Source organism: Ziziphus jujuba, chromosome 5 (assembly GCF_031755915.1).
Source record: "Ziziphus jujuba cultivar Dongzao chromosome 5, ASM3175591v1".
Classification (NCBI taxonomy): domain Eukaryota; kingdom Viridiplantae; phylum Streptophyta; class Magnoliopsida; order Rosales; family Rhamnaceae; genus Ziziphus; species Ziziphus jujuba.
The window spans coordinates 13,285,555-13,307,641 of record NC_083383.1 but is presented as its reverse complement, the minus strand read 5'-3'; the positions used below and the strand labels follow the sequence as shown (position 1 = coordinate 13,307,641).

At 33.8% G+C, this 22,087-nt stretch overlaps 1 protein-coding gene across 1 annotated transcript; it reads right to left on the bottom strand.

Moving 5' to 3' along the window:
• Positions 1 to 15,715: 15,715 nt before the first annotated feature.
• On the bottom strand, positions 15,716 to 18,225 carry LOC132803758 (uncharacterized). The gene is made up of 6 exons (XM_060817272.1): positions 17,502 to 18,225; positions 17,277 to 17,384; positions 16,836 to 16,902; positions 16,466 to 16,603; positions 16,248 to 16,335; positions 15,716 to 16,165 (listed from the first exon to the last, which is right to left on the bottom strand). The coding sequence occupies exons 1-6, from the start codon at positions 18,223 to 18,225 to the stop codon at positions 15,716 to 15,718; spliced, it is 1,575 nt and encodes a 524-aa protein (XP_060673255.1).
• Between the last annotated feature and the right edge of the window lie 3,862 nt (positions 18,226 to 22,087).

The following is a 22,087-nucleotide window of genomic DNA, read 5'->3' as shown; positions in this document are numbered from 1 at the left end:
TGACGAGTTTACTCTTGATTCACCACCAAGGAAAATGGCAGCGTGTATCAAAATATGAAGTTTGTAACTTCACCACACTAGAGCCTAAAAGCTTTCAGATTGCATCAAAACAAGATGTTTAGGTGGAAGCAATGCAAGAAGAAATAAAAATGATTAAAAAAATCAAATATGGGAGTTAGCAGAAACACCTTCAAACAAATAAGTCATTGGAGTCAAATGAGTTTATGAAACAAAACTTAACCTATGTGGCTCAACTTAAAGGCACAAAGTAAATGTAACACCCCGTCCCAAATCGCACCGGAATCTATGCACGTTGACCGAGGTTGACCGTTGATCGAGCGGGTTAAAAGTTGACTTTTTGCTCCAGTTGGAATTTCCTGTTGACCAGGGTACCGTGGCGAAGTGCACGATGCCCCGAGTTCGTAGACTAGTAGCATGTCGAAAACGGAGCTACGGTCTGAAAGTTACGAGCAAAACAAGTTGAGGTCCAAACTGTCCAAGGGGTGCCGGAGTTGACTTTTTATTTATGAGGAAATGAGCTTTGATTCGTGCATGGTTGTGAAGTGCTCGTCGATACGAGTTCACAGACTAGCGGCACGCCTAAAACGGACATCCGGTTAAAAAGTTATTGACGCGTGAAGTTTGCCGGATACCGTAATATTTTAATATTTTTGAGTCGATGAACAGTGAAACACCACGTGTCAGCTTCTGATTGATCCACATGGCATGAACAGTGTCACACGGTGGCTTTTATTTGATAAAAATCTCGGGGAAGAGAGAGAAAGAGAGAGAGGAGAGAGAAAGAGAGAGAAAGTCCGACGGCCACCGGAGATTTTCAAATTTTCCGGCTGATCTACTGTACACATGCCGGCCAGCAAGGTTCCCCTCTCCATTTCGGGCAAAACCTCAAAGTTTCACAGCGATCGGTCGCCGGACGCGCCCAGATCGGACGTTCGAAGATCGGCGGTGACTTTTTCCCTCCACCGCCGGTCACCGCCGATTGACCCATTTCCGGCCATTTTCCGGCCACACGCGCCAGTTAGCCAGCACCACCTCCTCAAGTCCGGCCGACCCACCAAGTTTCACGGCCATCGGACCACCGACGCGCCGGGATCGGAGCGTTTTTCGGCGAGAGGCCGGAAATCTTCAAACCGTGATTTCTCCGCCGTCCGGCCTCCGTTTTCCTCACCGCCGGTCTCGTTGGATTGCTCTCCCCACGATCTACAAATCTGCAAAAAATCACAGGCAACGGCCACCGCACGCGCCGCCGCTGGCGACGGTTGTCGGTGACCGTGGCGGCTCGCCGGAAATTACTGTTCCGGTGAGTACCCAGTTTTCCGGTTGGCTCCAGTCCACTGTGTTCGACCTCCTGAACCTGAATCCGGCATCCGTTTCCACCAATTCGCAATGGTTTGGGAGAATTACGGAGCCGAAACCCCGAAAAGCTTTCCGACGAGATTCCGACCCCGTCGGGTCCGATCACCGGAAAGTAAGACCGAATCCGTGATCCTCATCACGCGAGCTTCGGTTCGGTATATAACTCGTAACCTTTAGATATCGTTTGGTGTTCGCTCCCCGGGTACCCATTTGGGAATTACCCGAATAAAATATTAATATTTTTAGTTGGTGCACTGTGGTTGTTTAGGTGCGCGTACGAGTGGTGGAGTTGATCCCGAGGAGGATCTTAGTTGATTTACTCGCTCAAGGTGAGTGACCCACCTTCAAAAATTATTTTGGGAAATTAATTATGTTTGATTGGTATTTAAATTGATATTTAAATTATGCTCATGTGGTGTGATTTAATTATGGTTTATTGTGGTTTAATTTATTTATTATGCATAAGCAAAGTATGTTTCGATATTAATTGTACGTAGTTTTAAGTAATATTTTTCGGGCATAATCGGGTTAAATATTTTACGAAAATATTTGTTTAAATTTTATAAATTATGCCCGCGGTATTTTTATTTTTGAATCTCGTACTTCGAGAAAATTGTGGTTTGTTGGTTATCAATGTTTCGTACCGGTTTATTAAATAAAAATATGTGAGATGGTAAGTGTGAGAATTTAATGTATTTTCCACGGTAATTTTGGAAAACGGTACGGTTGGTTAATAATGTTTATTTTTAGACGCACTCATACAGTATTGGTGTTCTGGTTTATGGACACGTGGTAGCGCGCAGGTATTATGTGGTTTAGCGCGCGGTTATTATTTCTCCCGTTGTTGCCATTGGACCGTGGGCAGGCAAGTTTGTTATTGCGCATAGCCGCCCCCCTCCTTGGCCGGGAGATGGTTTCAGCAGCGGTACTGTCGGGACGCCGAAGTGCCGTTTGCAGGTTTCTCTCTTTAACCCCCCCCCCCCCCCCCCCCCCCGCCAGTCGGTGCTCGGGACGCTAGGTATCGGAGGGCATCACCGGTATATGGTGTGGTGCGTCAGGTGTAATTTGCAAATAATGTTTTAAACCCCAAAGGTGTTCAAAAATTATTTACTATAATTTATTACATTTTAATTATATATTGGGGTATGTATTTATTTATTTATTGTTTATCAAATGGTTTAATCCCTTGGTTTTCGGGAAGTACGTACATCGGGTTTTGTGAAAAGGTTTTAAAAAGGGAACATTTAAACGGAGCGATTGGTGAGAGTTTTGAGGGAAATTATTATTTCCAACAGTTATTATTTATTTATTTATTTATTAATTGTTGGTATTTATTCAATTTCTTTAATTGTTATTATTATTATTATTTTATTATCATTAAAAGTGTTCAGTAGTTAGGGTCACTCATTGAGATGATTAGCATCTCACGTTTTTAAGTTCCGTTCCCTTAGGTGCAAGTGGTGGTAGACGTTCTTCCGGAGCGAACCAAGTTTTCCGCTGCTATTGTGTTTCGAGAAGTACTTCTGTACTCTTTCATTTCAGTGTATTGTTTCTTTCAGCCTTGTTGTATTTCTGTTGATTAGCACTTCTTAAAGCTCTGTATACTATTGGGACATTTATGTTTTATTTATGCACTGGACTATTGTTATTGTTGAGAAGTGCTGAAATTTGTGGAACAATTTGTAGTATTGTGGGAGGAATAAGGGGATGTTTATAGAAGTGTGTTTTCAGTGCAGGTAATTTGTGGTAAGTCCATCCCTTAGGGGAGGCTCTGCCGGATTTTCCATTGGAGGGTCCGGTAGGGTTTCCCTGGGATCAGGGCTTGTCTAGGGTTCCGGGGAGGAATTCTGGATGGGTCTTGACAGTAAGAATTGTAGTGAAAGGCTATGCACAACAATTTAATGTGCATTAGAATGAAACTTTTGCTTTGGTAGCTCGAATAGATATAATAAGAGCTCTCATTTCATTGTCTACTTAGAAAAAGTGGCACATTCATCAACATGACGTGAAGTCTGCATTTTTCAATGGATATCTTGAAGAAGATATCTAGTTTGGACAACCGTTGGGGATCAAAATTCTTGAAGAAGAAAACAAAGCTTTTAAAATGAAGAAAGTTTTTATGGATTAAAACTAGCTTCGCGAGCCTGATATAGTATGTGACAGTATTGATACTTCTAAGAGGTGTTTTATTTGCTCATAGTTGACAGTATTGATACTTCTAAGAGGTGTTTTATTTGCTCATAGTTCACGTTGTATACAAGATAAAGCAAATCTTGGTTTTCATTTCCCTTGTGATGGGCCTGAAAGGGTGGGGGGTGAGGGTAGAAAGGAGCTTGACGACAAGACCCACCCATTAAGCGATAACGAAAGTCAGCCTTAGTAATCTGACGGTGTTGAGTTGAAGGGTTGTCATTCAACGGATAAAAGTTACTCTAAGGATAACAGGCCATTTAGGTTAACAATATGTGGAAGCGCCTTTCCCTATATAAAAACGGTGCATTCCGAGGTGTGAAATGGGAGAAAGAGATCTATTCATTGATAAGAAAAAGAAAAAATGTGAATGGTGATTGGATTGATGATAAAATAGAATCTTGAGTCTCGAACAATGATTCAACGGATGATAAAGAAAGAGAATTCTTAGTTTAGTTCTCCAGCTTAATGATAGAAAAATGGATTTATCAAACTCTATTGATTCTGACTCATAATGATCACTTATCAAAGAATGAATTTGGTTATCACATGATTGAACAACCGGGAGCAACTTACTTATGATACTTAGTTCACATTCATAAAATAAAAATAAAACAAATTGATAGATATTTCACAAATCAAGTTTAGGAGGAGTTAAAGTGAACTGACACTTGCACCAAGATTCAAGGTAAAGATAGTCTCATTATCTCCCAGTTTATGGATGATGTTATGTATGTAGGAAATAACAAAGATGATGTAAGAGTTTTAAAAAGATATGATAAATAATTTTAAAATGACAAATTTGGATTTGATGCGTTACTTTCTTTAAATTGAAATAAACCAACAAAAGGAAGGGATTTTCATATCTTAAAAGAAATACACCAAAACAGTGTTGAAAAAGTTCAAAATGAACAATTATAAGTCAGTAATCACACCACTTGTGGCAAATGTAAAGTTGAGTAAAGAATTTGAATTTGAGAAGGCAAATGGTAGGCTTTACAGAATTCTAATTGGAAGTTTACTATAACTCACTACTACTTGACTAGACATTATGTATGCTACAAGTCAATTTTAAAAATGCTTGTAGAATCCAAGTCAAATGCATTTCAACATGGTAAAGCATATCATGAGAGAGATATATTTGGCTTAATTGAAGGAAATAAAATAATTAAGAAGAAGGATGAAAAGAAGGAGAAATAAGCATTCATACATCTTAGCAACATAAGATGAGATGAAAAAGAATCGTCAAGATTAAATTGCTACTAACAACTCCTTCTTTGCAAGAAACTTTATCAAAGGAAATATCTTTTTCAAAGGAAAATATTTTCTAATATTCTTTTAATATTATTTGACTTTATTTGAAATTCTTGAATTGGTTGACCTTCCTTTCTTATGCTTCTAATTATCACTCAATACTAAAGAACAATATCATTTTGTAATACTATAAGTATCTGTGTAACATCTTGTATACGCCATTGCCACAACATATACAAAAACTATTTCTTAAAATTCTTCATGGCAGTAGACCATAATTCACCATAACCCTTTATCACTATGGATTCCCAAGCCCAGATAACACCTCAAACAAAAGCCATTTCAAAAGCCCACTATTCCTCAAACAAAGTTGTTCTAACCATACAGACTTTTCATCAATGCTCCAGTTTTGTATTTGTGAAACTGAATAGTTCAAATTTTCTTCTTTGGCATTCTCAAATCCTTTATTTCATTCAAATCCATGGAGTATGTTGTCATTTCACTAGTGCAGAACCACCATGAGAGTTTTCGCAAGATGAAAAAAAAAATCATAGTTATGAATCGAAATCACAGTACATGGATTAATAACGATGTGTTATTGACTACTGGGCTTTTGAGTGTTATGACTAATGATATTTGGAGTATGAATGTAGGAATTGAAAATCTTACTCATTTTGGAAGTCTATAGAGGATTAGCTTTTGCCTACAACTAAAGAGCAAGAACATCTTCTCAAGGATTTTATTGCATCATTCAAAAAGGGCAACATGACTGTTGATAAATATCAAAGAAAGTTTAAAAAGGTGTGTGATAACTTTGTTGCTATTAATTATTTTTTCTAAGAGGTGGACAAAATGTTCTCGTTTTCTAGAGGACACGGATCGAGTTTTCGAGATTTTAAGTTTGCAATGCTCATAAAATCTCCCTATCCATCATTCAATTAATTCATTCTAGCTTTACAGAGTCATAAAGAACTAATAGAATTTGAAACTTTAGAAAACAAGCAAGATGTTAATCACAACCATGCTTTCTTTGGACAATAAGGTAGAGGACAAATATTTAACAAGATTCTGAAAAGAAGGCTAAAGGAAAGGTCTTTTTTGAAATATGTAAGAAACCAAACCATGTTGCTGTAAATTGCCAGCATAAGTTTGATTACTCCTACACTGATAAAGAAATACCCGAGGCTCTTGTTGCTTTTAATTTCATGGAAAGGATAGATCCAAATTTCTATGCTGATTCTGGAGCAACATTGAACAATGCAAATGACAAAGGTAAGGTTTACAATATTGAACCTTATAAAGGCAATGATGAGATATATGTTGGAGATGGAAACTGCTTAAATATCTCTGATATTGGCTAAGCAAAAATTAAAACTGAAAATGGATATTTAAATTTGTAAAAATTATTACTTATTCACTATCTTAAAAAAGAATTCTTTAAGTCAACTAACTAACAATAACAATTCAATTACCAAAAAAAAATAAAAAAATAACAATAACAATTGCTGCTTTGAGTTCTCATCACTTGATTTGTGATAAGGGACAGTAATAAAAGAATTCTAGCCATTGGATGAAAGAAAGGTAAACTTTACGTGCTTGATGAAAAAAGTCTCTAAATAAGTGCAACCAAGGCATCTTCTGAACTTTGGCATCAATGCATAGGACATCCAAACTCAAACATGTTAAAAGTTTTAAATTACAGAAATATTATTGATTTACTCATTGGACAAAGAAAATTGATATTTGTACTAGCTACCAAATGGGAAAGAATTGCCCTTTGGTCTATTAAATAAGTTTGCTAGTTCACCATTAGAAAAGATTCATTGGGGTCCAGCCACTATTATTTCTTCTCAAAAATATTGTTCTTATTTTGTGTTTATTGATGATTATTCAAGACTATTATTTCTTCTCAAAAATATCATTTTTATGTTGTGTTAATTGATGATTATTCAAGGTTTACATGGCTATTTCCTTTACGTGAAAAATCTAACTTCTTTGAATGCTTTATTAAGTTTCAAAAATTGGTTGAAAACCAATTTACTCAACACATAAATCTCTTTCAAAGTGACAGTGGAGGTGAGTTTAAATATTTATTTTTTCAAGAACATTTAAGCAAACATGGAATTGTACATCAAATGTCCTGTCCAGCTACTTAGGAGCATATTGATGTTGCAAAAAGAAATCACGGCCACAGGCTTGAGATGGGACTTACAGTGCTGTTTTCGCACTAATATGCCACTCAAACTATACGTAGAAGCTTTCTTAACTTTTGTTTATCTTATCAATTGCTTACCCTCTTCACCTTTGAATTTTGAAACTCCTTACTTCCACTTATTTAAGTCACATCAAAATTATAGTATTTCAAGGGTATTTAGATGTAGGTGTTATCTCTATTTAAGGGACTATTGTTTCATGTAAGTTCTATAAGAAAATTTATACTTGTGTATTTTCTTGGGTATAGCCCTCAATATAAGGGCTTTAGATGCTTATATCCTAAAACAAATCGTGTATACATCTCTTGGCATGTTGTTTTTAATGAAAGAAAAATTTCCCATATCATGAGAGTAATGTTTATACCTTCAAGGATTATTAGAACTTAATAATTTTCTTGATCATGAACAAAAAAAATCACCTATAAAATAGCCACCAGTGACAAAAAATAAGCATAATAGTCTTGTTGATCAAAACAGTTCATTGTCATTATCAAACATGGTTTGTTGTGAACGAATACAACCATAAACAAAAATTGTCAATAATCCTGCTAAACAGCAACCTTATGATCAACCACAATCAACAAATGAATTCACTAGCAACCTATAATGCAGGCATGCTCTAGCAATTGATTTAGAAACTACCAACGATAAAATAGAAACCTTATGAACATCTCAAATACAACAAATAAACAACAATATTGAGACTATATGTAACGCCCCATACTAAAAATTCACACGTTTTAACAAGTTTGACCAAGTGAACAATATGTAGGTTCAAGTTGACTTTTCAATGGTCAATATTTATGGTTTGACTGAGGTATCATTGTGTAGATCTCATCGATACGAGTTCATAGACTGGCGGCACGTCAAATTCTGAGTTACGGATAAAAAGTTATGGTTCTGAAAAATTTTAAACATAAGTTTTATATCAGTGTCTAAACGAGTCCCCAGTTTTTGTCTGTTAGTGACCCAAGGCTCTATATAAGCCTCGGTAAGCATGGAAAATAGGAAACAAACCCCAAAATACATATTTCATCCCCAAAACCCGAGAAATTCTCCCCCCAAGACCCGCATGTCCAAACTGGATCGTTTTGACCCGTTTAATGGTGAACTTGATCATCACCGTTTTTGCCCATTTTGACCACCAAACTATTAGACGCACCAACCAGAGAGGAAGCCCACATTAAGGTGAGCTTGGCAGTGAATTTCACAGAGAACGACGGCCGGATGCGTACGGATCTGGCCGGCGAAGGTGGCGATGGCCGGCGAGGTGGGTCGTAGGATTTTCCCATATTTCGACCATTTTAGGTAGACTCATAGATCTTTCCTACCATTTTTGAACCCTATGAGCTCATTTCTGTGGTTATTTTGCCTAGATTTCTCACCATTTGAGAGATGCAACAATAGGAAGTTCGGTCAAGATTTAATCGAGTTTTCTGACTAACGGAGGAACGTTTGACCGAGATGAGCATACTGATGGGTTCCTTGTCTCTTGGTATTTCCTTGGATATAAATTTTGTAAATTTTTGAGGTCGTTTGATAATTTTTCTATTTTTAGGTCAATTAGTTAATTATCGGATAAATTGAGATAGTGTTTGGAAAAATTGGATCAAATTGGTTAAAATTGGAATTGGATTTGTGAAATTGGATATTATTGGGACCCATTAGGAGGTTCAATTTTGAAAGATTAGGTTTCGGGTGAAAATCTCCAATTTTGGGTACCGGATCCTAAGGACATGCGGTATAATTGGACTGTTCGGTGTCCAATTTATGTAATTTTATAGAACCATAAATTATTTTAAGACATGTAGGTCATACAAGTGTCTTTGGTTTAGTTAATTGGAGCCTAAGGAATATTTTATTATATTACAGGCACTCGAGTTGAGCATGAAGGCGATCCTGCAGAGGAGTAGGAGTGAGCATCCGCAGTACAATGAGTGGTTATAATTTTTTAAATATTTTGGGTATATAGAATAATATATATGTGTATTTTGGATATTTTACATATATATAAATTGATTGAAATGGTTACTTTATGCATATAAAATATCTACTTTCACTAACACGAGTTATCATTTTATACGGATTTTAATAATGTTTTTAATGATTTGAAATTTTGATAAGTTCATAGTGAACTTGTGAATTATGTTAATTAAATATTTTGCTATTTGAATTGAGATTTTAGATCATTTTGGAAAATATTTGATCTAAGGAGCAGATTGAAAATTTATATGATTTTAAACATGTTTAAATATTTTATAATTTTAAGTGCTTAAAATTAGTTTATTGGTGAATATATTTTACTGTGGTATTTCTGGTTTCGCATGAAATGATGATTTGAATTTTTTTGAAATATTTAAATAAGCAATTGAATTTGAATATTTATTCTGAATTATGACACAGTATTGGTTGGAAAGAGATACATATGTTTTTACAAGGTTGTTTTAAGGATACTGTATCGGTTATTTTAAATTAATGTACCATGTAGTGCCAATATCTTGGATTAATATTATATTATATTATATTACAGCGCGCTGGATTTCGCCACCGATTGGGTTCAGCCCACAGGATATTATTACCATGGATCGTGAGGTTGGGTTTATCCCACAGGTTATCATTGCCATGGTATCGTGAAGTTGGGTTCAGCCCACAGGATATTATTGCCATGGACCGTGAGATTGGGTTTATCCCACAGGTTATTATTGCCACAGTACTATGAGGTTAGGTTCAGCCTACAGGATATAATTTCCATGGACCGTGAAGTTGGGTTCATCCCACAGGTTATTATTGCCATGGTGCTATGAGATTGGGTTCAGCCCATAGGATATTTATTGCTACGGACCGTGAGGTTGGGTATGTCCTGATGGTTTACTATTTCCACGATACCTTTCGGATATTAAGGGTCGTGAGGTGGGGGTATCTCACTATTTACAGATTGGTACATCGAATAGTACATAGTATACGTTTGAATATATTGTTGGTTTCAAATATTGTGGTTATTTCTGCATATTCATAATTATTTCGTGGAACTTATGTATAAGATTGTATGCTCAATATTTATATCTTGTTTAAGATACTTTGTGATATTATATTGGTCATTCATTTTTTTTTATATACTTTTGAGCATCGATTTTATGATATTAATTTGCGGTACAAGATCGGATTTTATGAAATGATTTCTAAACGGGGAACTTTTTAACCAAGTGGAACGAGAGGTCTTGAGAGAAAGATTTTTATAGAATTAAATTAATATTTTTCTATTATACTATTCCACTCACTGAGATTTCTTAATCTCACATTTTATTTGTTTTAAATTCGTTCCCCTATGTCCAGGCAACTAGTAGTAGTTTACCTTGCGCTCAGTTGTCACTTCGTTCTTCCACAACAGCTACAGTATTTATCTTTTCTTATCTTACCTTTATCTTTCCGAACTCGTTCATTATTTATTTGTACTTCTACACTTTGTTAACACTCTTAGAATGCTCTGATCTATGTTTTGGACTCGGTAGAGACCATATTACTTATGTGTGTAGTTATGGCCTATGATACTATAGGCCGGTTGTGGAATTATGCTATTATGGTTTTATATTTATATATATTATGGTATTATTTTTGAGATCCCACATCGGTTGGAAAGGAGAACGAAGCATACCTTACAAGAAGATATGGATACCTTTCCCTTGAGAGGCCTTTTAAAACCGTGCGGGCTGGGCCCAAAGCGGACAATATCTCATGCTGGTGGTCTGGATTGTTACAGATGGTATTAGAGCCGAACCCGAATCGGTGTGCCAGCGAGGACGCTGGGCCCCAAGGGGGATGGATTATGAGATCCCACATCGGTTGGAAAGGGGAACGAAGCATGCCTTATAAGAGGATGTGGATACCTTTCCCTTGAGAGGCCTTTTAAAACCATGTGGGCTGGGCCCAAAGTGGACAATATCTCATGCGGGTGGTCTGGACTGTTATATTATTGATGTCGCTTGTGTTTATTGTCCATGTTTCAAGTGGAGTTCCATTGGATATTCTTAGGAATTGTCCAGTGGAACTTTATCAGGTGGGATCACCAGGAAAATCCTAGGAGGGTTCCTGGGGCGGGTCCTGTCACTATACTCGCTGTAGCATTAATAATTGATCCAGAATGCTCATCTTTAAATATTTTAGTTCATAACTCTATAGGAATTCAAGATAATTTGTTTGTTCATTTGCAGGATCCATAGCATATGGAAGATCAACCACCAGTTAGCAATTAACATCCTGTATCACAAGGCATAAGCTTTAAAAGAACCCTTATTTAGCCTTACAAATGGCTTTTCTCTCATCATTCAATGAACCATGATCTCTTAAGACTGCTTTGAACAATCCAAACTGGTTCCCAACAATGAAAGAAGAGATTACAACCAAGAATGACACTTGGACCTTTGTTCCTAGACCAACAAACAACAATGTGATTGGATCCACATGAGTTTATCTATCAAATATAAAGACGAAGGTATACTAGACCAACTTAAGGCAAGACTTGTTTCTAGTGGTTTCACACAAGTCAAAGGACAAAATTTTGAAGAAACCTTTAGTCCTATGATATAGCATACAACAATAAAAGTCATCATCTAAATTGCTACAACCTATCAGTGGAACACATGTCAATTGGATGTAAAAAATGCCTTCCTTCATGGTTCACTTAAAGAAAAAGTGTTCATAGAACAACCACTAGGTTCATCTCTTCAACCAAACCACATCATGTCTTTTGTTAAATAAATCTCTCAATGGGTTCAAACAAGCCCCTAGAGAATGGTTTGATAAGCTTTTTCAATTCCTTCTCTCTTTGAGTTTTATATGTAGTAAAGCTAATCCCTCCTTATTCAATCTTTGTAAAAATAGTTCTGTTATAGTATTACTCATTTATGTTGATGATCTACTTTTTACAGGAAACAATCTAAAGCTTATTGACAATCTTATAGCCAAAATGGCAGTTGAATTTGTCATCAAAGATTTAGGAAAATTAAGTTATTTTCTTGGCATAGAAGCACGATACTTCTCAAGGGCATCTTTCTCAATCAATCAAAATGCACTTTTAATTTACTGTCAAAAGCTACAAAATTAGAAGCTTCACACATGAAGACACCTGCAGCTGTAAAAGTCACTCCACAATCCAATGACAATCAACCTGTGGATGCTATTGAGTACTGATAACTTATTGGGAGTCTCCAATACTTAACTTTCACACGTTCAGATATCACATATGTAGTCAATCGCATTTGCCAAAATTTTCAAGCTTTTACTGTGCCAAATCTATGAGAAGTTAAAAGAATCCTACAGTATCTAAAGGGTACCATTCATTATAGACTTAAATTTACTCATAAAAGCTCTTTTAATCTTAGAAGTTATAGTGATACAGATTGGGAAGGATGTCCAATTACATGTTACAACACTAGTGGTTACTGCATATTTTTAGGAGCAAATTGTGTGTCTTGGCCATCTAAGAGGCAGCCTACAGTATCACGCTCCAGCACTAAATAGAATATAGAGCCATGGCCACTGCAGCCGTAGAACTTACGTGGATAATGTACCTGCTAAGTGACATTGGAGTTGCTCTCTTAAAACCACCTCATCTGATTTGTGATAATATAAGCGCGTTTCATATGACCATTGTAGTACATGGACGAACAAAGTAGATCCAAATAGATTATCATTTTGCATGAGAGGTCAATATTGGTCGATTAATTACTCAATACATTCCCTCTCATCTTCAAATAGTAGACATTCAAACCAAACCTTTACCAAGGGCTACTTTTCAGAATTTAGGAAACAAGCTTGGCGTTAATTTCTCTCCATTAACTACTAAAAAAATGCCTTTGAACAACCATTAATTTGGTTGCAAAACATCCAATTTTGGTCGCCAGTGGCTTTTAGAGACCAAAAAACCGTGGTCACCACGTGGTCGCTTAAACGTCGTAACAGATTCTATTTAGTAACTAATATATGTTGGTTGCTAAATCAGTTGAGGTTTTAGTGGCTAGTTTTTAAGGATTTTGTGACCATAAATTAGTCTTTAAAACGCCTTGAATATTAAAAAGGACACCAATTTTAAGCTTTTACCGACCAATTATAAAATATGAGCAACCAATATTTTGTCACTCAATGCTGTGTTGGTGACTATTTATGGTCACTTTAAGCATATATTTTAGTCATAAAAACTTATAACTTCGTAACAAAAAAATGTTATGGGACCAATTATTAAAATATTCATGGCCAAAATTATGGTCACTAAAAACCGTATTCAATAACAAAATGTTCCAGTCATCAAAAGAGGTTTTGAATGACCATGTAGTTGGTTGCAAAAATATGGTTTTAGCAGCAATGTGATTTGGTCGAAGAATTTAGTTTCAACGACTTATTATTTGGTCCTTAAATAGTGTTTGAGTGACATATTTTTGTAGTCACTAAAATTGTTGGTATAGTGGCTAGTTACAATTGGTGGCAAATTTTATTACTCTGTAACTATTATTTGGTCGTCGAGAAACCTTTCACTAACGAATGTTATGGTTAATAATAATAATCATTGGCAATTTGAAATGCATTTTAATGACAAAAATATTAGTCACTGTATCCCTTTTGCACTGTATACCAAAATAAAGGGCATTATCAATTACCAATATTGGGTTTCTATAAACCTTTATTTTGGTATCAATTACCAATAGATTGGTAGTGAATTATGCTTATGAATGTTAATAAATATTAATAATATTATATAATTTCAATTATATGTTTAACCAAAAAGTATAAAACTGATTATATTATTATAAATTTCATTACATACATGAAATTGATATCACACTATATTTACATTGCAAACACAAAATATTAAAGAAGAAAAAGCATCTGTATATAACATGAATAAAGCAAACAATATAATTTATACTTGTGAGATGCTACAATGTAATTTCAAAAGCACGCACCAATATCCATGGTTATTGTAATCGTACCATAAACTGTATCAACGCATGTTTGTTGTAATCATACCATCTCATTCTTAAATATAAAAAAACATTAAAAAAAATTGAAGACAAAATACAAACGAAACAAATTAGAAACAAATTACTAATTGATTGATATATTGGGGAAAAAAAATGTGCATAACTGATTCAGCTCCAATAGTATTCTATAATAAATATCCCTCACTTCCATTGAAATTCTCCAAGAACACTAAATGCATTTGTGAGTATTTGACAAATAGAGGCAATAATAAAATTTAGGGAAAAAAAGACAAACTCTAAAAAATGCAATAATAATTTCACCAATAAAACATTTTTTATTAAGCCAATAACATTCATGATTGAGCATAAATTCACAAATGAAAATACATAATTAATTTTCAATCAAAACAAACTCTACACAAATATACAAGTAATCTCAATCTAAAAATAACTTGCACAAGGTAAAACATTGAAGGAAATAGAATCACTGTTACTCTAAATATTATCATGAATTGGAATAAAAACAAATATACATATGTATATATATATATATATATATTTTTATATTTTTATATATCTAATCCTCCTAATTCACTTTAAGAAATATCCTATTAGGATCATGTTCGGCACTGTAGATGTAATCAATTGCAACAAAAAAAAAAAAAGTACTCTTTTTTGTCATTAGGTGCTTGTCCAAGGTGATAAGATGGTGCAATATATTTTATTATGATGACACCCCTGTTTTAAAAAATAAAAGCATATTGGAATTGATGATGACATAAAAATAAAGAAATTATTAAGTGAGAATATAAATATAAATAATTAATATATGCAAATAAACCACATTCAAAAGACAGCATAGGTTATATTAACCTCTAGTTAAAATGGAGCATGATTAGCATAAGCATGAATATAAATCATTACACAAATACAACAGTATGATGAAGAGAAATCATTACATAAATACAACAGTACAAGTAATTCGTATATGCAAAGTGAAGGAACTTTCTAATATGTCCAAAGTGATAACATGGCGCATTATAATCATATTGTGATAAAACTTTAAAGAATAAGAGTATATGTAAAGTGATGACAATAAAAACAAAAACGAATTATTAGCTGACAATATGAACATTCTGGACTTAATATATATATATATATATATATGCTAGTAAGCTATATTAAAAAAGCAACATATAGTTATATTAAATTAGTTTGAAATGGAGCATAATCATCTTTAACATGAACAGAAATCATTACATAGGAAACTGAAAAAAGGAAAAAAAAAAATATAGTTATTTATGCAAATGAGTCAGTATCCTCACCGGTTTCACCATTACTTAACAACTCATCTTCACTATCATTGTCGGTTTCCTCATTGTACTCCCGATTATCTTCATTCTCTGTGCCACTATCTGCATCTTCATAATCTTCACTCTCTGCACCACTATCTGCATCTTCAAAATCTCCACTCTTTGCCTCACTATCTGCATCTTCATAGTTTGTTGCACTCTTCAAATTAATTTCTATTGGGTCAATATCTTCACGATTAAGACGTTCAATATCAATTGATTCAAATAAATTTTGAATGTCCATTGAATCATTTTCTTGATAAGCATCCAACTCATAAACTTCAAATGAATCACCATGATCATCACCTTCATCTAATCGGTCTGGAAAATCCCACAGATGACGGTGATGCACCTTTCAAACCACTTTCCAATGTTGACCCATCTTATAATCATCCACGTAAAACACTTGTTTAGCTTGTGAGGCAAGGACAAAAGGGTCGTTCTTATACCAATATGAAGTGACATTAATGCTTGTGATTTGAAACTCTGTGATCATCTTTTTCTTTTTCACATTTGTGTCAAACCATGCACATCTAAAAAGTACAACAGAGTGTTTGGACCTATAGTCTAACACAAGAATGTCTTCTATTACCCCATAAAAGTCACAAGATTCACCATCATGATCACCTACAACCCAAATTCCACAATTTTGAGTGACACGCCTATCATCACGAACTTTTGTGCGATATCGAACTCCATTTACTACACATCCACTATATGATCTTATTCCATAATCAGGACCACATGCTAGTGAGTACAACTCATCAGTTACCATTGGATATTTACATCTACTGAAATATTTTATCTGTGAAAATGTAATTTTAATTAATTAACAATACTTACATATCAAGCTGGAATTTTACCTTTTATAACTAAAAAATACATACCCTTTGTTCAAACCATTGTGGAAATTCCTTTTCTTGTACCTGCAGAATACTTGTGACACCTCTGTTTTGCAATAGTTTGGTGTGCTCACTGCAAAAATGTAATTTAATTAGAAGTATGGATTTATAATTTACTTATTTTGAACTTCAACTAATAATATATAAGTTTTGGTTCTTACTCAAAATATGGCTGCAACTCACAGCAATTGTAAAGGATGTACCAATGAGCTTTTTTATAATCATCATCTTTCAGTTCAACAAATTGAGGTTTCCCCAACAAGTTCACAGGTTGAGTGAATACTGACAAATTCGAAGCAATCTGATTCTCACCATCTTTATTAGGTTCTGGCCGATTGAATCTAGTTTCAATACCATGAAGGTACATTGAACAATAAGTTAATGCCTCATTGACAACATAACCCTCTGCTATTGAACCTTCTGGATGAGCTTTATTTCTCACATATTTTTTCAATGTTCCCAAAGCTCCAATAATGAATGAAAAATATCATAAAAATAAAAAAAAAAGTAAAAAAATTAAAAAATTAAAAGAATGTAAATTGATTTATCAACTTTAATAACCAAAGGCTTTACCTTTCAAAAGGATACATCCAACGAGTGTGTACTGGTCCTGCCATTTTTGCCTCATATGGTAGGTGAACTGCTAGATGAACCATGATATCAAAAAAGGATGGAGGGAATATTCTTTCCAATTTACACAATGTAAGTATTATCCCCTCTTGTAACAGATAGAGTTCGTGCACAAAGTTTTTGGAAGAACATGCACATTTCAATAATTGTTCCACAAACCTCTTTCTTAATGTAAGGTCTTATACCCACGGGAAAAAAGTTGTTGCAAAAGAACATGACTATCATGACTTTTCAAACCTGATATCTTACCATCCTTAATGTTCACATTCTTTGAAATATTAGCAGCATAGCCATCTGGAAATTTGACAGACTTTAAAAACTTACAAAACTCATGTTTTTCATCCCTTGTTAATGAAAAACATGCCAAAGGTTTCAAAACTTTACCTCCAGTTTCTTGTAAATGCAATTCTTTTCGAATATTCAGATCCTTTAAATCCATACGTGCCTTGTCAGTATCCTTCGACTTACCTTTGATGTCCAACATTGTTCCAACTATATTATCACAAATGTTTTTCTCAATATGCATCACATCCAAATTGTGCCGAAATTTTAATTTAGACCAATATTCTAGTTCAAAAAATATGCTTTTCCTTGTCCAATTTAATTCACAGGCAGCACGTTTTCTCTTTTTATCCACATTGTTAGGATGTTTCCCCGGTCTGCTCTCAATTGTCCTATCTAACTGTTGTAATATTTCAGCTCCTGAAAACTGCCTTGGAGCTAACCTTCGTTCAGGCTTTCCATCATATTGTCGATTATTTCTCCATGCATGATTTATGGATAAATATCGACGATGTCCCATGTAACAAATCTTACTTCTTAAAGCTTGGGAAGAAGTATCTTCATTACAAGTCGGACATGCTTTGTATCCTTTGGTACTCCATCCAGAAAGTGTTCCATATACTGGAAAGTCATGTATTGTCCACAACACTGCTGCATGCATTGTAAACCTCTCCTTTTTAGAGATGTCATAAGTGGTGACACCATTTGTCCATAGATCTTTCAATTCATCAATCATAGGCCATAAGTACACATCAATGTCTTTTCCAGGTGCCGTTGGGCCTGGTATTAATAGTGACATCATCGAAAAAGTCTCTTTCATGCACTTCCAAGGTGGCAGGTTATAAGGCACTAACATCACTGGCCACATGCTATACGAAGTACTCATGTTACTAAAAGGATTAAATCCATCAGTGGCAGCACCTAGCCGGACATTACGAGGATCCATAGCAAATATCGGATATTGTTCATCAAAGTGCTTCCATGCTTCTCCATCTGCTGGATGCCTCAATACTCCATTTGTGTTAGGACGCTTCTCTTTGTGCCATCTCATATCAATAGCAGTATGGCGAGATGTAAATAATCTTTGCAATCTTGGAGTGATAGGAAAATATCAAAGCACCTTTTGAGGGATCCTTTTCCCCTCAGTACCTTGAAATTTGTATCTCGGCTCAACACATATTGGACATTTATCCAATTTAGCTGATTCTTTCCAAAACAATGCACAATCCCATTTACAAGCATGAATCGTTTCATATCCTAATCCAAGTGCATGAAGTGTACATTTTGCCTTGTAGTAAGACTTTGGCAATTTAGTACCCTCTGGAAGTGCTTCCTTGAGAAGTTCAAGCAACATACTAAATGACTTGTTACTCCAATGGTTTAAAGCTTTTATATGCATTAACCTGACCAAAAAAGTCAATGCAGAGAACTTTGTACACCCTGGATATAACTCGCTTTCAACTTCAGCAAATAATCCTGAAAATTCTTTATTTCTATGATCTTTATCTCCAATGTGACCTTCATATGCATCTACATCAATATCCATGTCACCTGCAGCATCTTGCAATGCTACCATGATATCATCATTATCATCTTCCTCCCTATCATGTTCAATAGCTTCATCATCTTCCTCAAAACCCATTTCAATACCTTGAAAATTCAATGCCTCTCCATGATAAATCCAATTGTGATAATCTGGTGAAAATCCTTTCACCCATAAATGTCGTTCAACTACACTTATATCTTGGAAATACACATTCTGACAATATCGACAAGGACATCTAGTCCTATTATCTTCATCTAAATGATGTTTAGCCAATCCAATAAATGATTTAACACCATTTGTGTATTCATCTGACAGCTTATCATGACACCATATCCATTTTTTTTCCATAACTTCCTAGAAGAAACCAATAGTATAGTTATAAGGATATAATATATCAAGCACTTAAAATAACTTAACTTGTACAATATTGAAGCTAAAATGGGTTTAAGTGTCTCAATACACAGAAAGATACCATTAAAGGATAGGAAATTAAAAGAATAATAAACTAGTTAACTAGCAAAAGGAGAACAGATATTGCAATATTCATATACTCAAAGACATGAAATGGTCTATTTAAAAAAAAAAAAAACAACAAAAAGAACAATGATAGGTATACTAAGCATTATTCATTCCACTAATATTTGTTTTTGGAGTATATTCATAGCCATCTAGAATTAACATTGATAATCAACTTCACTTTATCATAATAAAGATAAAACTTCAATGACCTTGTGTCCAGTGTGTTTTCTTATAGCATGATCCTTTTTAAAGGTGACAGCAAGGTAGTGGAAGCACAATGTCAGGAGCTGCTAATATATATTTATGTATCACATAAAAATTATATGTATGTAGATATACTTTATTGAAAAAATAAGAATAGAAATTTCCAGCTTACTAGGCATTAAGTTATGGCTAAACTGTGTGATATAGAGTTATCTTGTAACATAATATTTTAAATAGAATGTGGACAATGTTATTATGTTTCTATGATGTCTTGGTTTACAAGCTGATTTGGAGTTTGGCAAGTATCCCTACATTTGGTTATTTCAATTGCTCTGCCACATGATTTTTGGGCTCAAGTTCGTGTAGATGCACTACTTTTATTGTTTTTGCCAAAATAATAAATTAGTTTTTTCAATCTTATTGGAGGGTAAGTCAAATGGAAAAACCACCTCATCCACAAACAACCAAACCATAATTCCAGGAAATGACATATAATTACGCTTAGAAATTATGAAAACCAAATAGGATATGGAAATGTAATTTGTATAAGTCATAGGAACTAAAAGTATTCACCTAATCCTATATATGCTGCAATAAGCTGTAAGTTGTTCCAACAAAGAATGCAGGTTACATATATTTGTTTTCCTATTGACTCATCATGTAGTTTGGTATGAACCCAAAAACAAAAATCTGATATATTTTTCAATATTTACAGTACTAGAACTCTGTCATTTACATAAAGACACCACAAACTCAGAAAGAAAATGTCTCTTACCAAGAATGCCTTCCTTAGGTCATGAAGAACCTTTTCCCTCTCGGCTCATCACATCCAATTGAAAATCCAACCAGCTCCTCAATCCAGTTGCTTTCGTTTGATATGTATAAAACCCAATCATTCACGTATACCTTACAAGCTGAGCAAAAATACATATGAAGAATGACTTCTTCAGTCAGCCAAAATTCTGGAATTGGATGAAATTTGATAGGTGGTAGCAGAGGTAATAAGCTGTATTTTGAAAAGAAGAAAACAAAACTGAGAGAGAGGTTGAGAGTGTTACCGGTCGAAATGGACGCACAGAGGGGTGGACTCCTATCACACAAAATGTTTCAAATGGGGATTTGCTTTTGCTAAAACGTAAACATAAGGGACAGATTGGGATTTTAGCAAAATGAAATAAATGGGAAATATGGAAAAAGGCGGCAAAACTTCCCACCAAAGTAGAAATTCATATTTGGGTTTCACTTTCCAATATAAATTTCCGTTTACTTTCTCTATTTTGCTTTCTTTTCTTTCTTTTTCTCTTTTTTTCTTCTGTTCAAATCATATGAACCTAAGAATTAACCATATAAAAATTTAATATTCATATGACAAATATTGTAATATACATTTTCTATAAAACAATGTTCATATATATATATATATGTTAAGTAACAATGAAAGCTATATGTATGGAAAGTGAAAAATGTATTTTGTCCATCTTAATTAATCAAGTGTAAATTATTAGGAAACATATTTATAATGTGGTTAAGTATCAGAAAAGTTTATGTGCATTTGCAATTATTTTATATCATGATCATGAGTTTGAATTTAAACACTAATGATAATATATATATATATATAAATGTACAAGTATCTTTGTAGATTAGTATGTAAATAACATCTTTCTTTGTATGATAAAAACTATAATAACATAACAAATGTTCATTGAGAAAACAAAGGAGGATCAAAATCATAATAATTAAACACATATTTTATATATAATTATATGGCGACATATAGTATCTCAAATAAATTGCGGACTATATATATGTATGGGGTCGTGTTCTATCAAAAATATTTGACAAATATGTTTGACAAATCGCACTAGCAATTGCAGGATCATTCAATAGTTGAAAATTGATATATTTTAAATATATTATAATTTTGAAAAAGAATTATTTTTATTATCTATTTTAATAAAAATAAGCGATTATTTACCATTAGCTAATAATAGTTAAGGATCACTAATATGTGTCAAACCCCTAATTTGTACACAGTACATTCCCCTATATACATATAGTTACTTATAAAAACTATGCTATAATACATCTAAGCCCTTAAGATTTGTAATAAGGTTTGTTATAATTTGATGTTAGAAAAATACACTAAGATCGTGAATGTTAGACGTTTTCCATCAAACTATTTGTACAATCAAAATATCTTCCAACAACTTATAAATATAAATTTCACAATTAATCATTAAGGGAGTAAGAATTTGTAAATTTTATAATTAATTATTAAAATAAAAAATATATAATCATAAATAATTATTACATTATGTCGGTAATAATCGTGGCACTAATTTGCGAAAACAAAAAAATGATAAATATTAAGTAAAACAAAAAGATTTGACAAATAATAATCAATTACATTAAAAGTGTTTTTCCTGGCATAGAACTAATTATTAATTTACAACACGTTTATTATAAATTCATAGTCAAAAGTTAAGCATTCATTGAGGCACAAAATATATATACATATATATATGTGTATACATATAATTTTGCATGTGAACAGTTAAAAATACATTAAAAATTAAAAATAAGTTACTTCAAAAATAAGTATAACATTAAAGTTAGTGAAAAAAACCAAAAAAAAAAAAAT

Bases quoted from the DNA above. Each gene is read 5' to 3' on its own strand.
- LOC132803758 (XM_060817272.1), bottom strand. From the start codon at position 18,225: ATGAGATGGCACAAAGAGAAGCGTCCTAACACAAATGGAGTATTGAGG. The intron at 16,336-16,465 runs GTACATCCTTTA...ACATTTTTGCAG, and splicing joins GATTATAAAAAAGCTCATTG to TGAGCACACCAAACTATTGC. The intron at 16,166-16,247 runs GTATGTATTTTT...ACATTTTCACAG, and splicing joins CACAATGGTTTGAACAAAGG to ATAAAATATTTCAGTAGATG.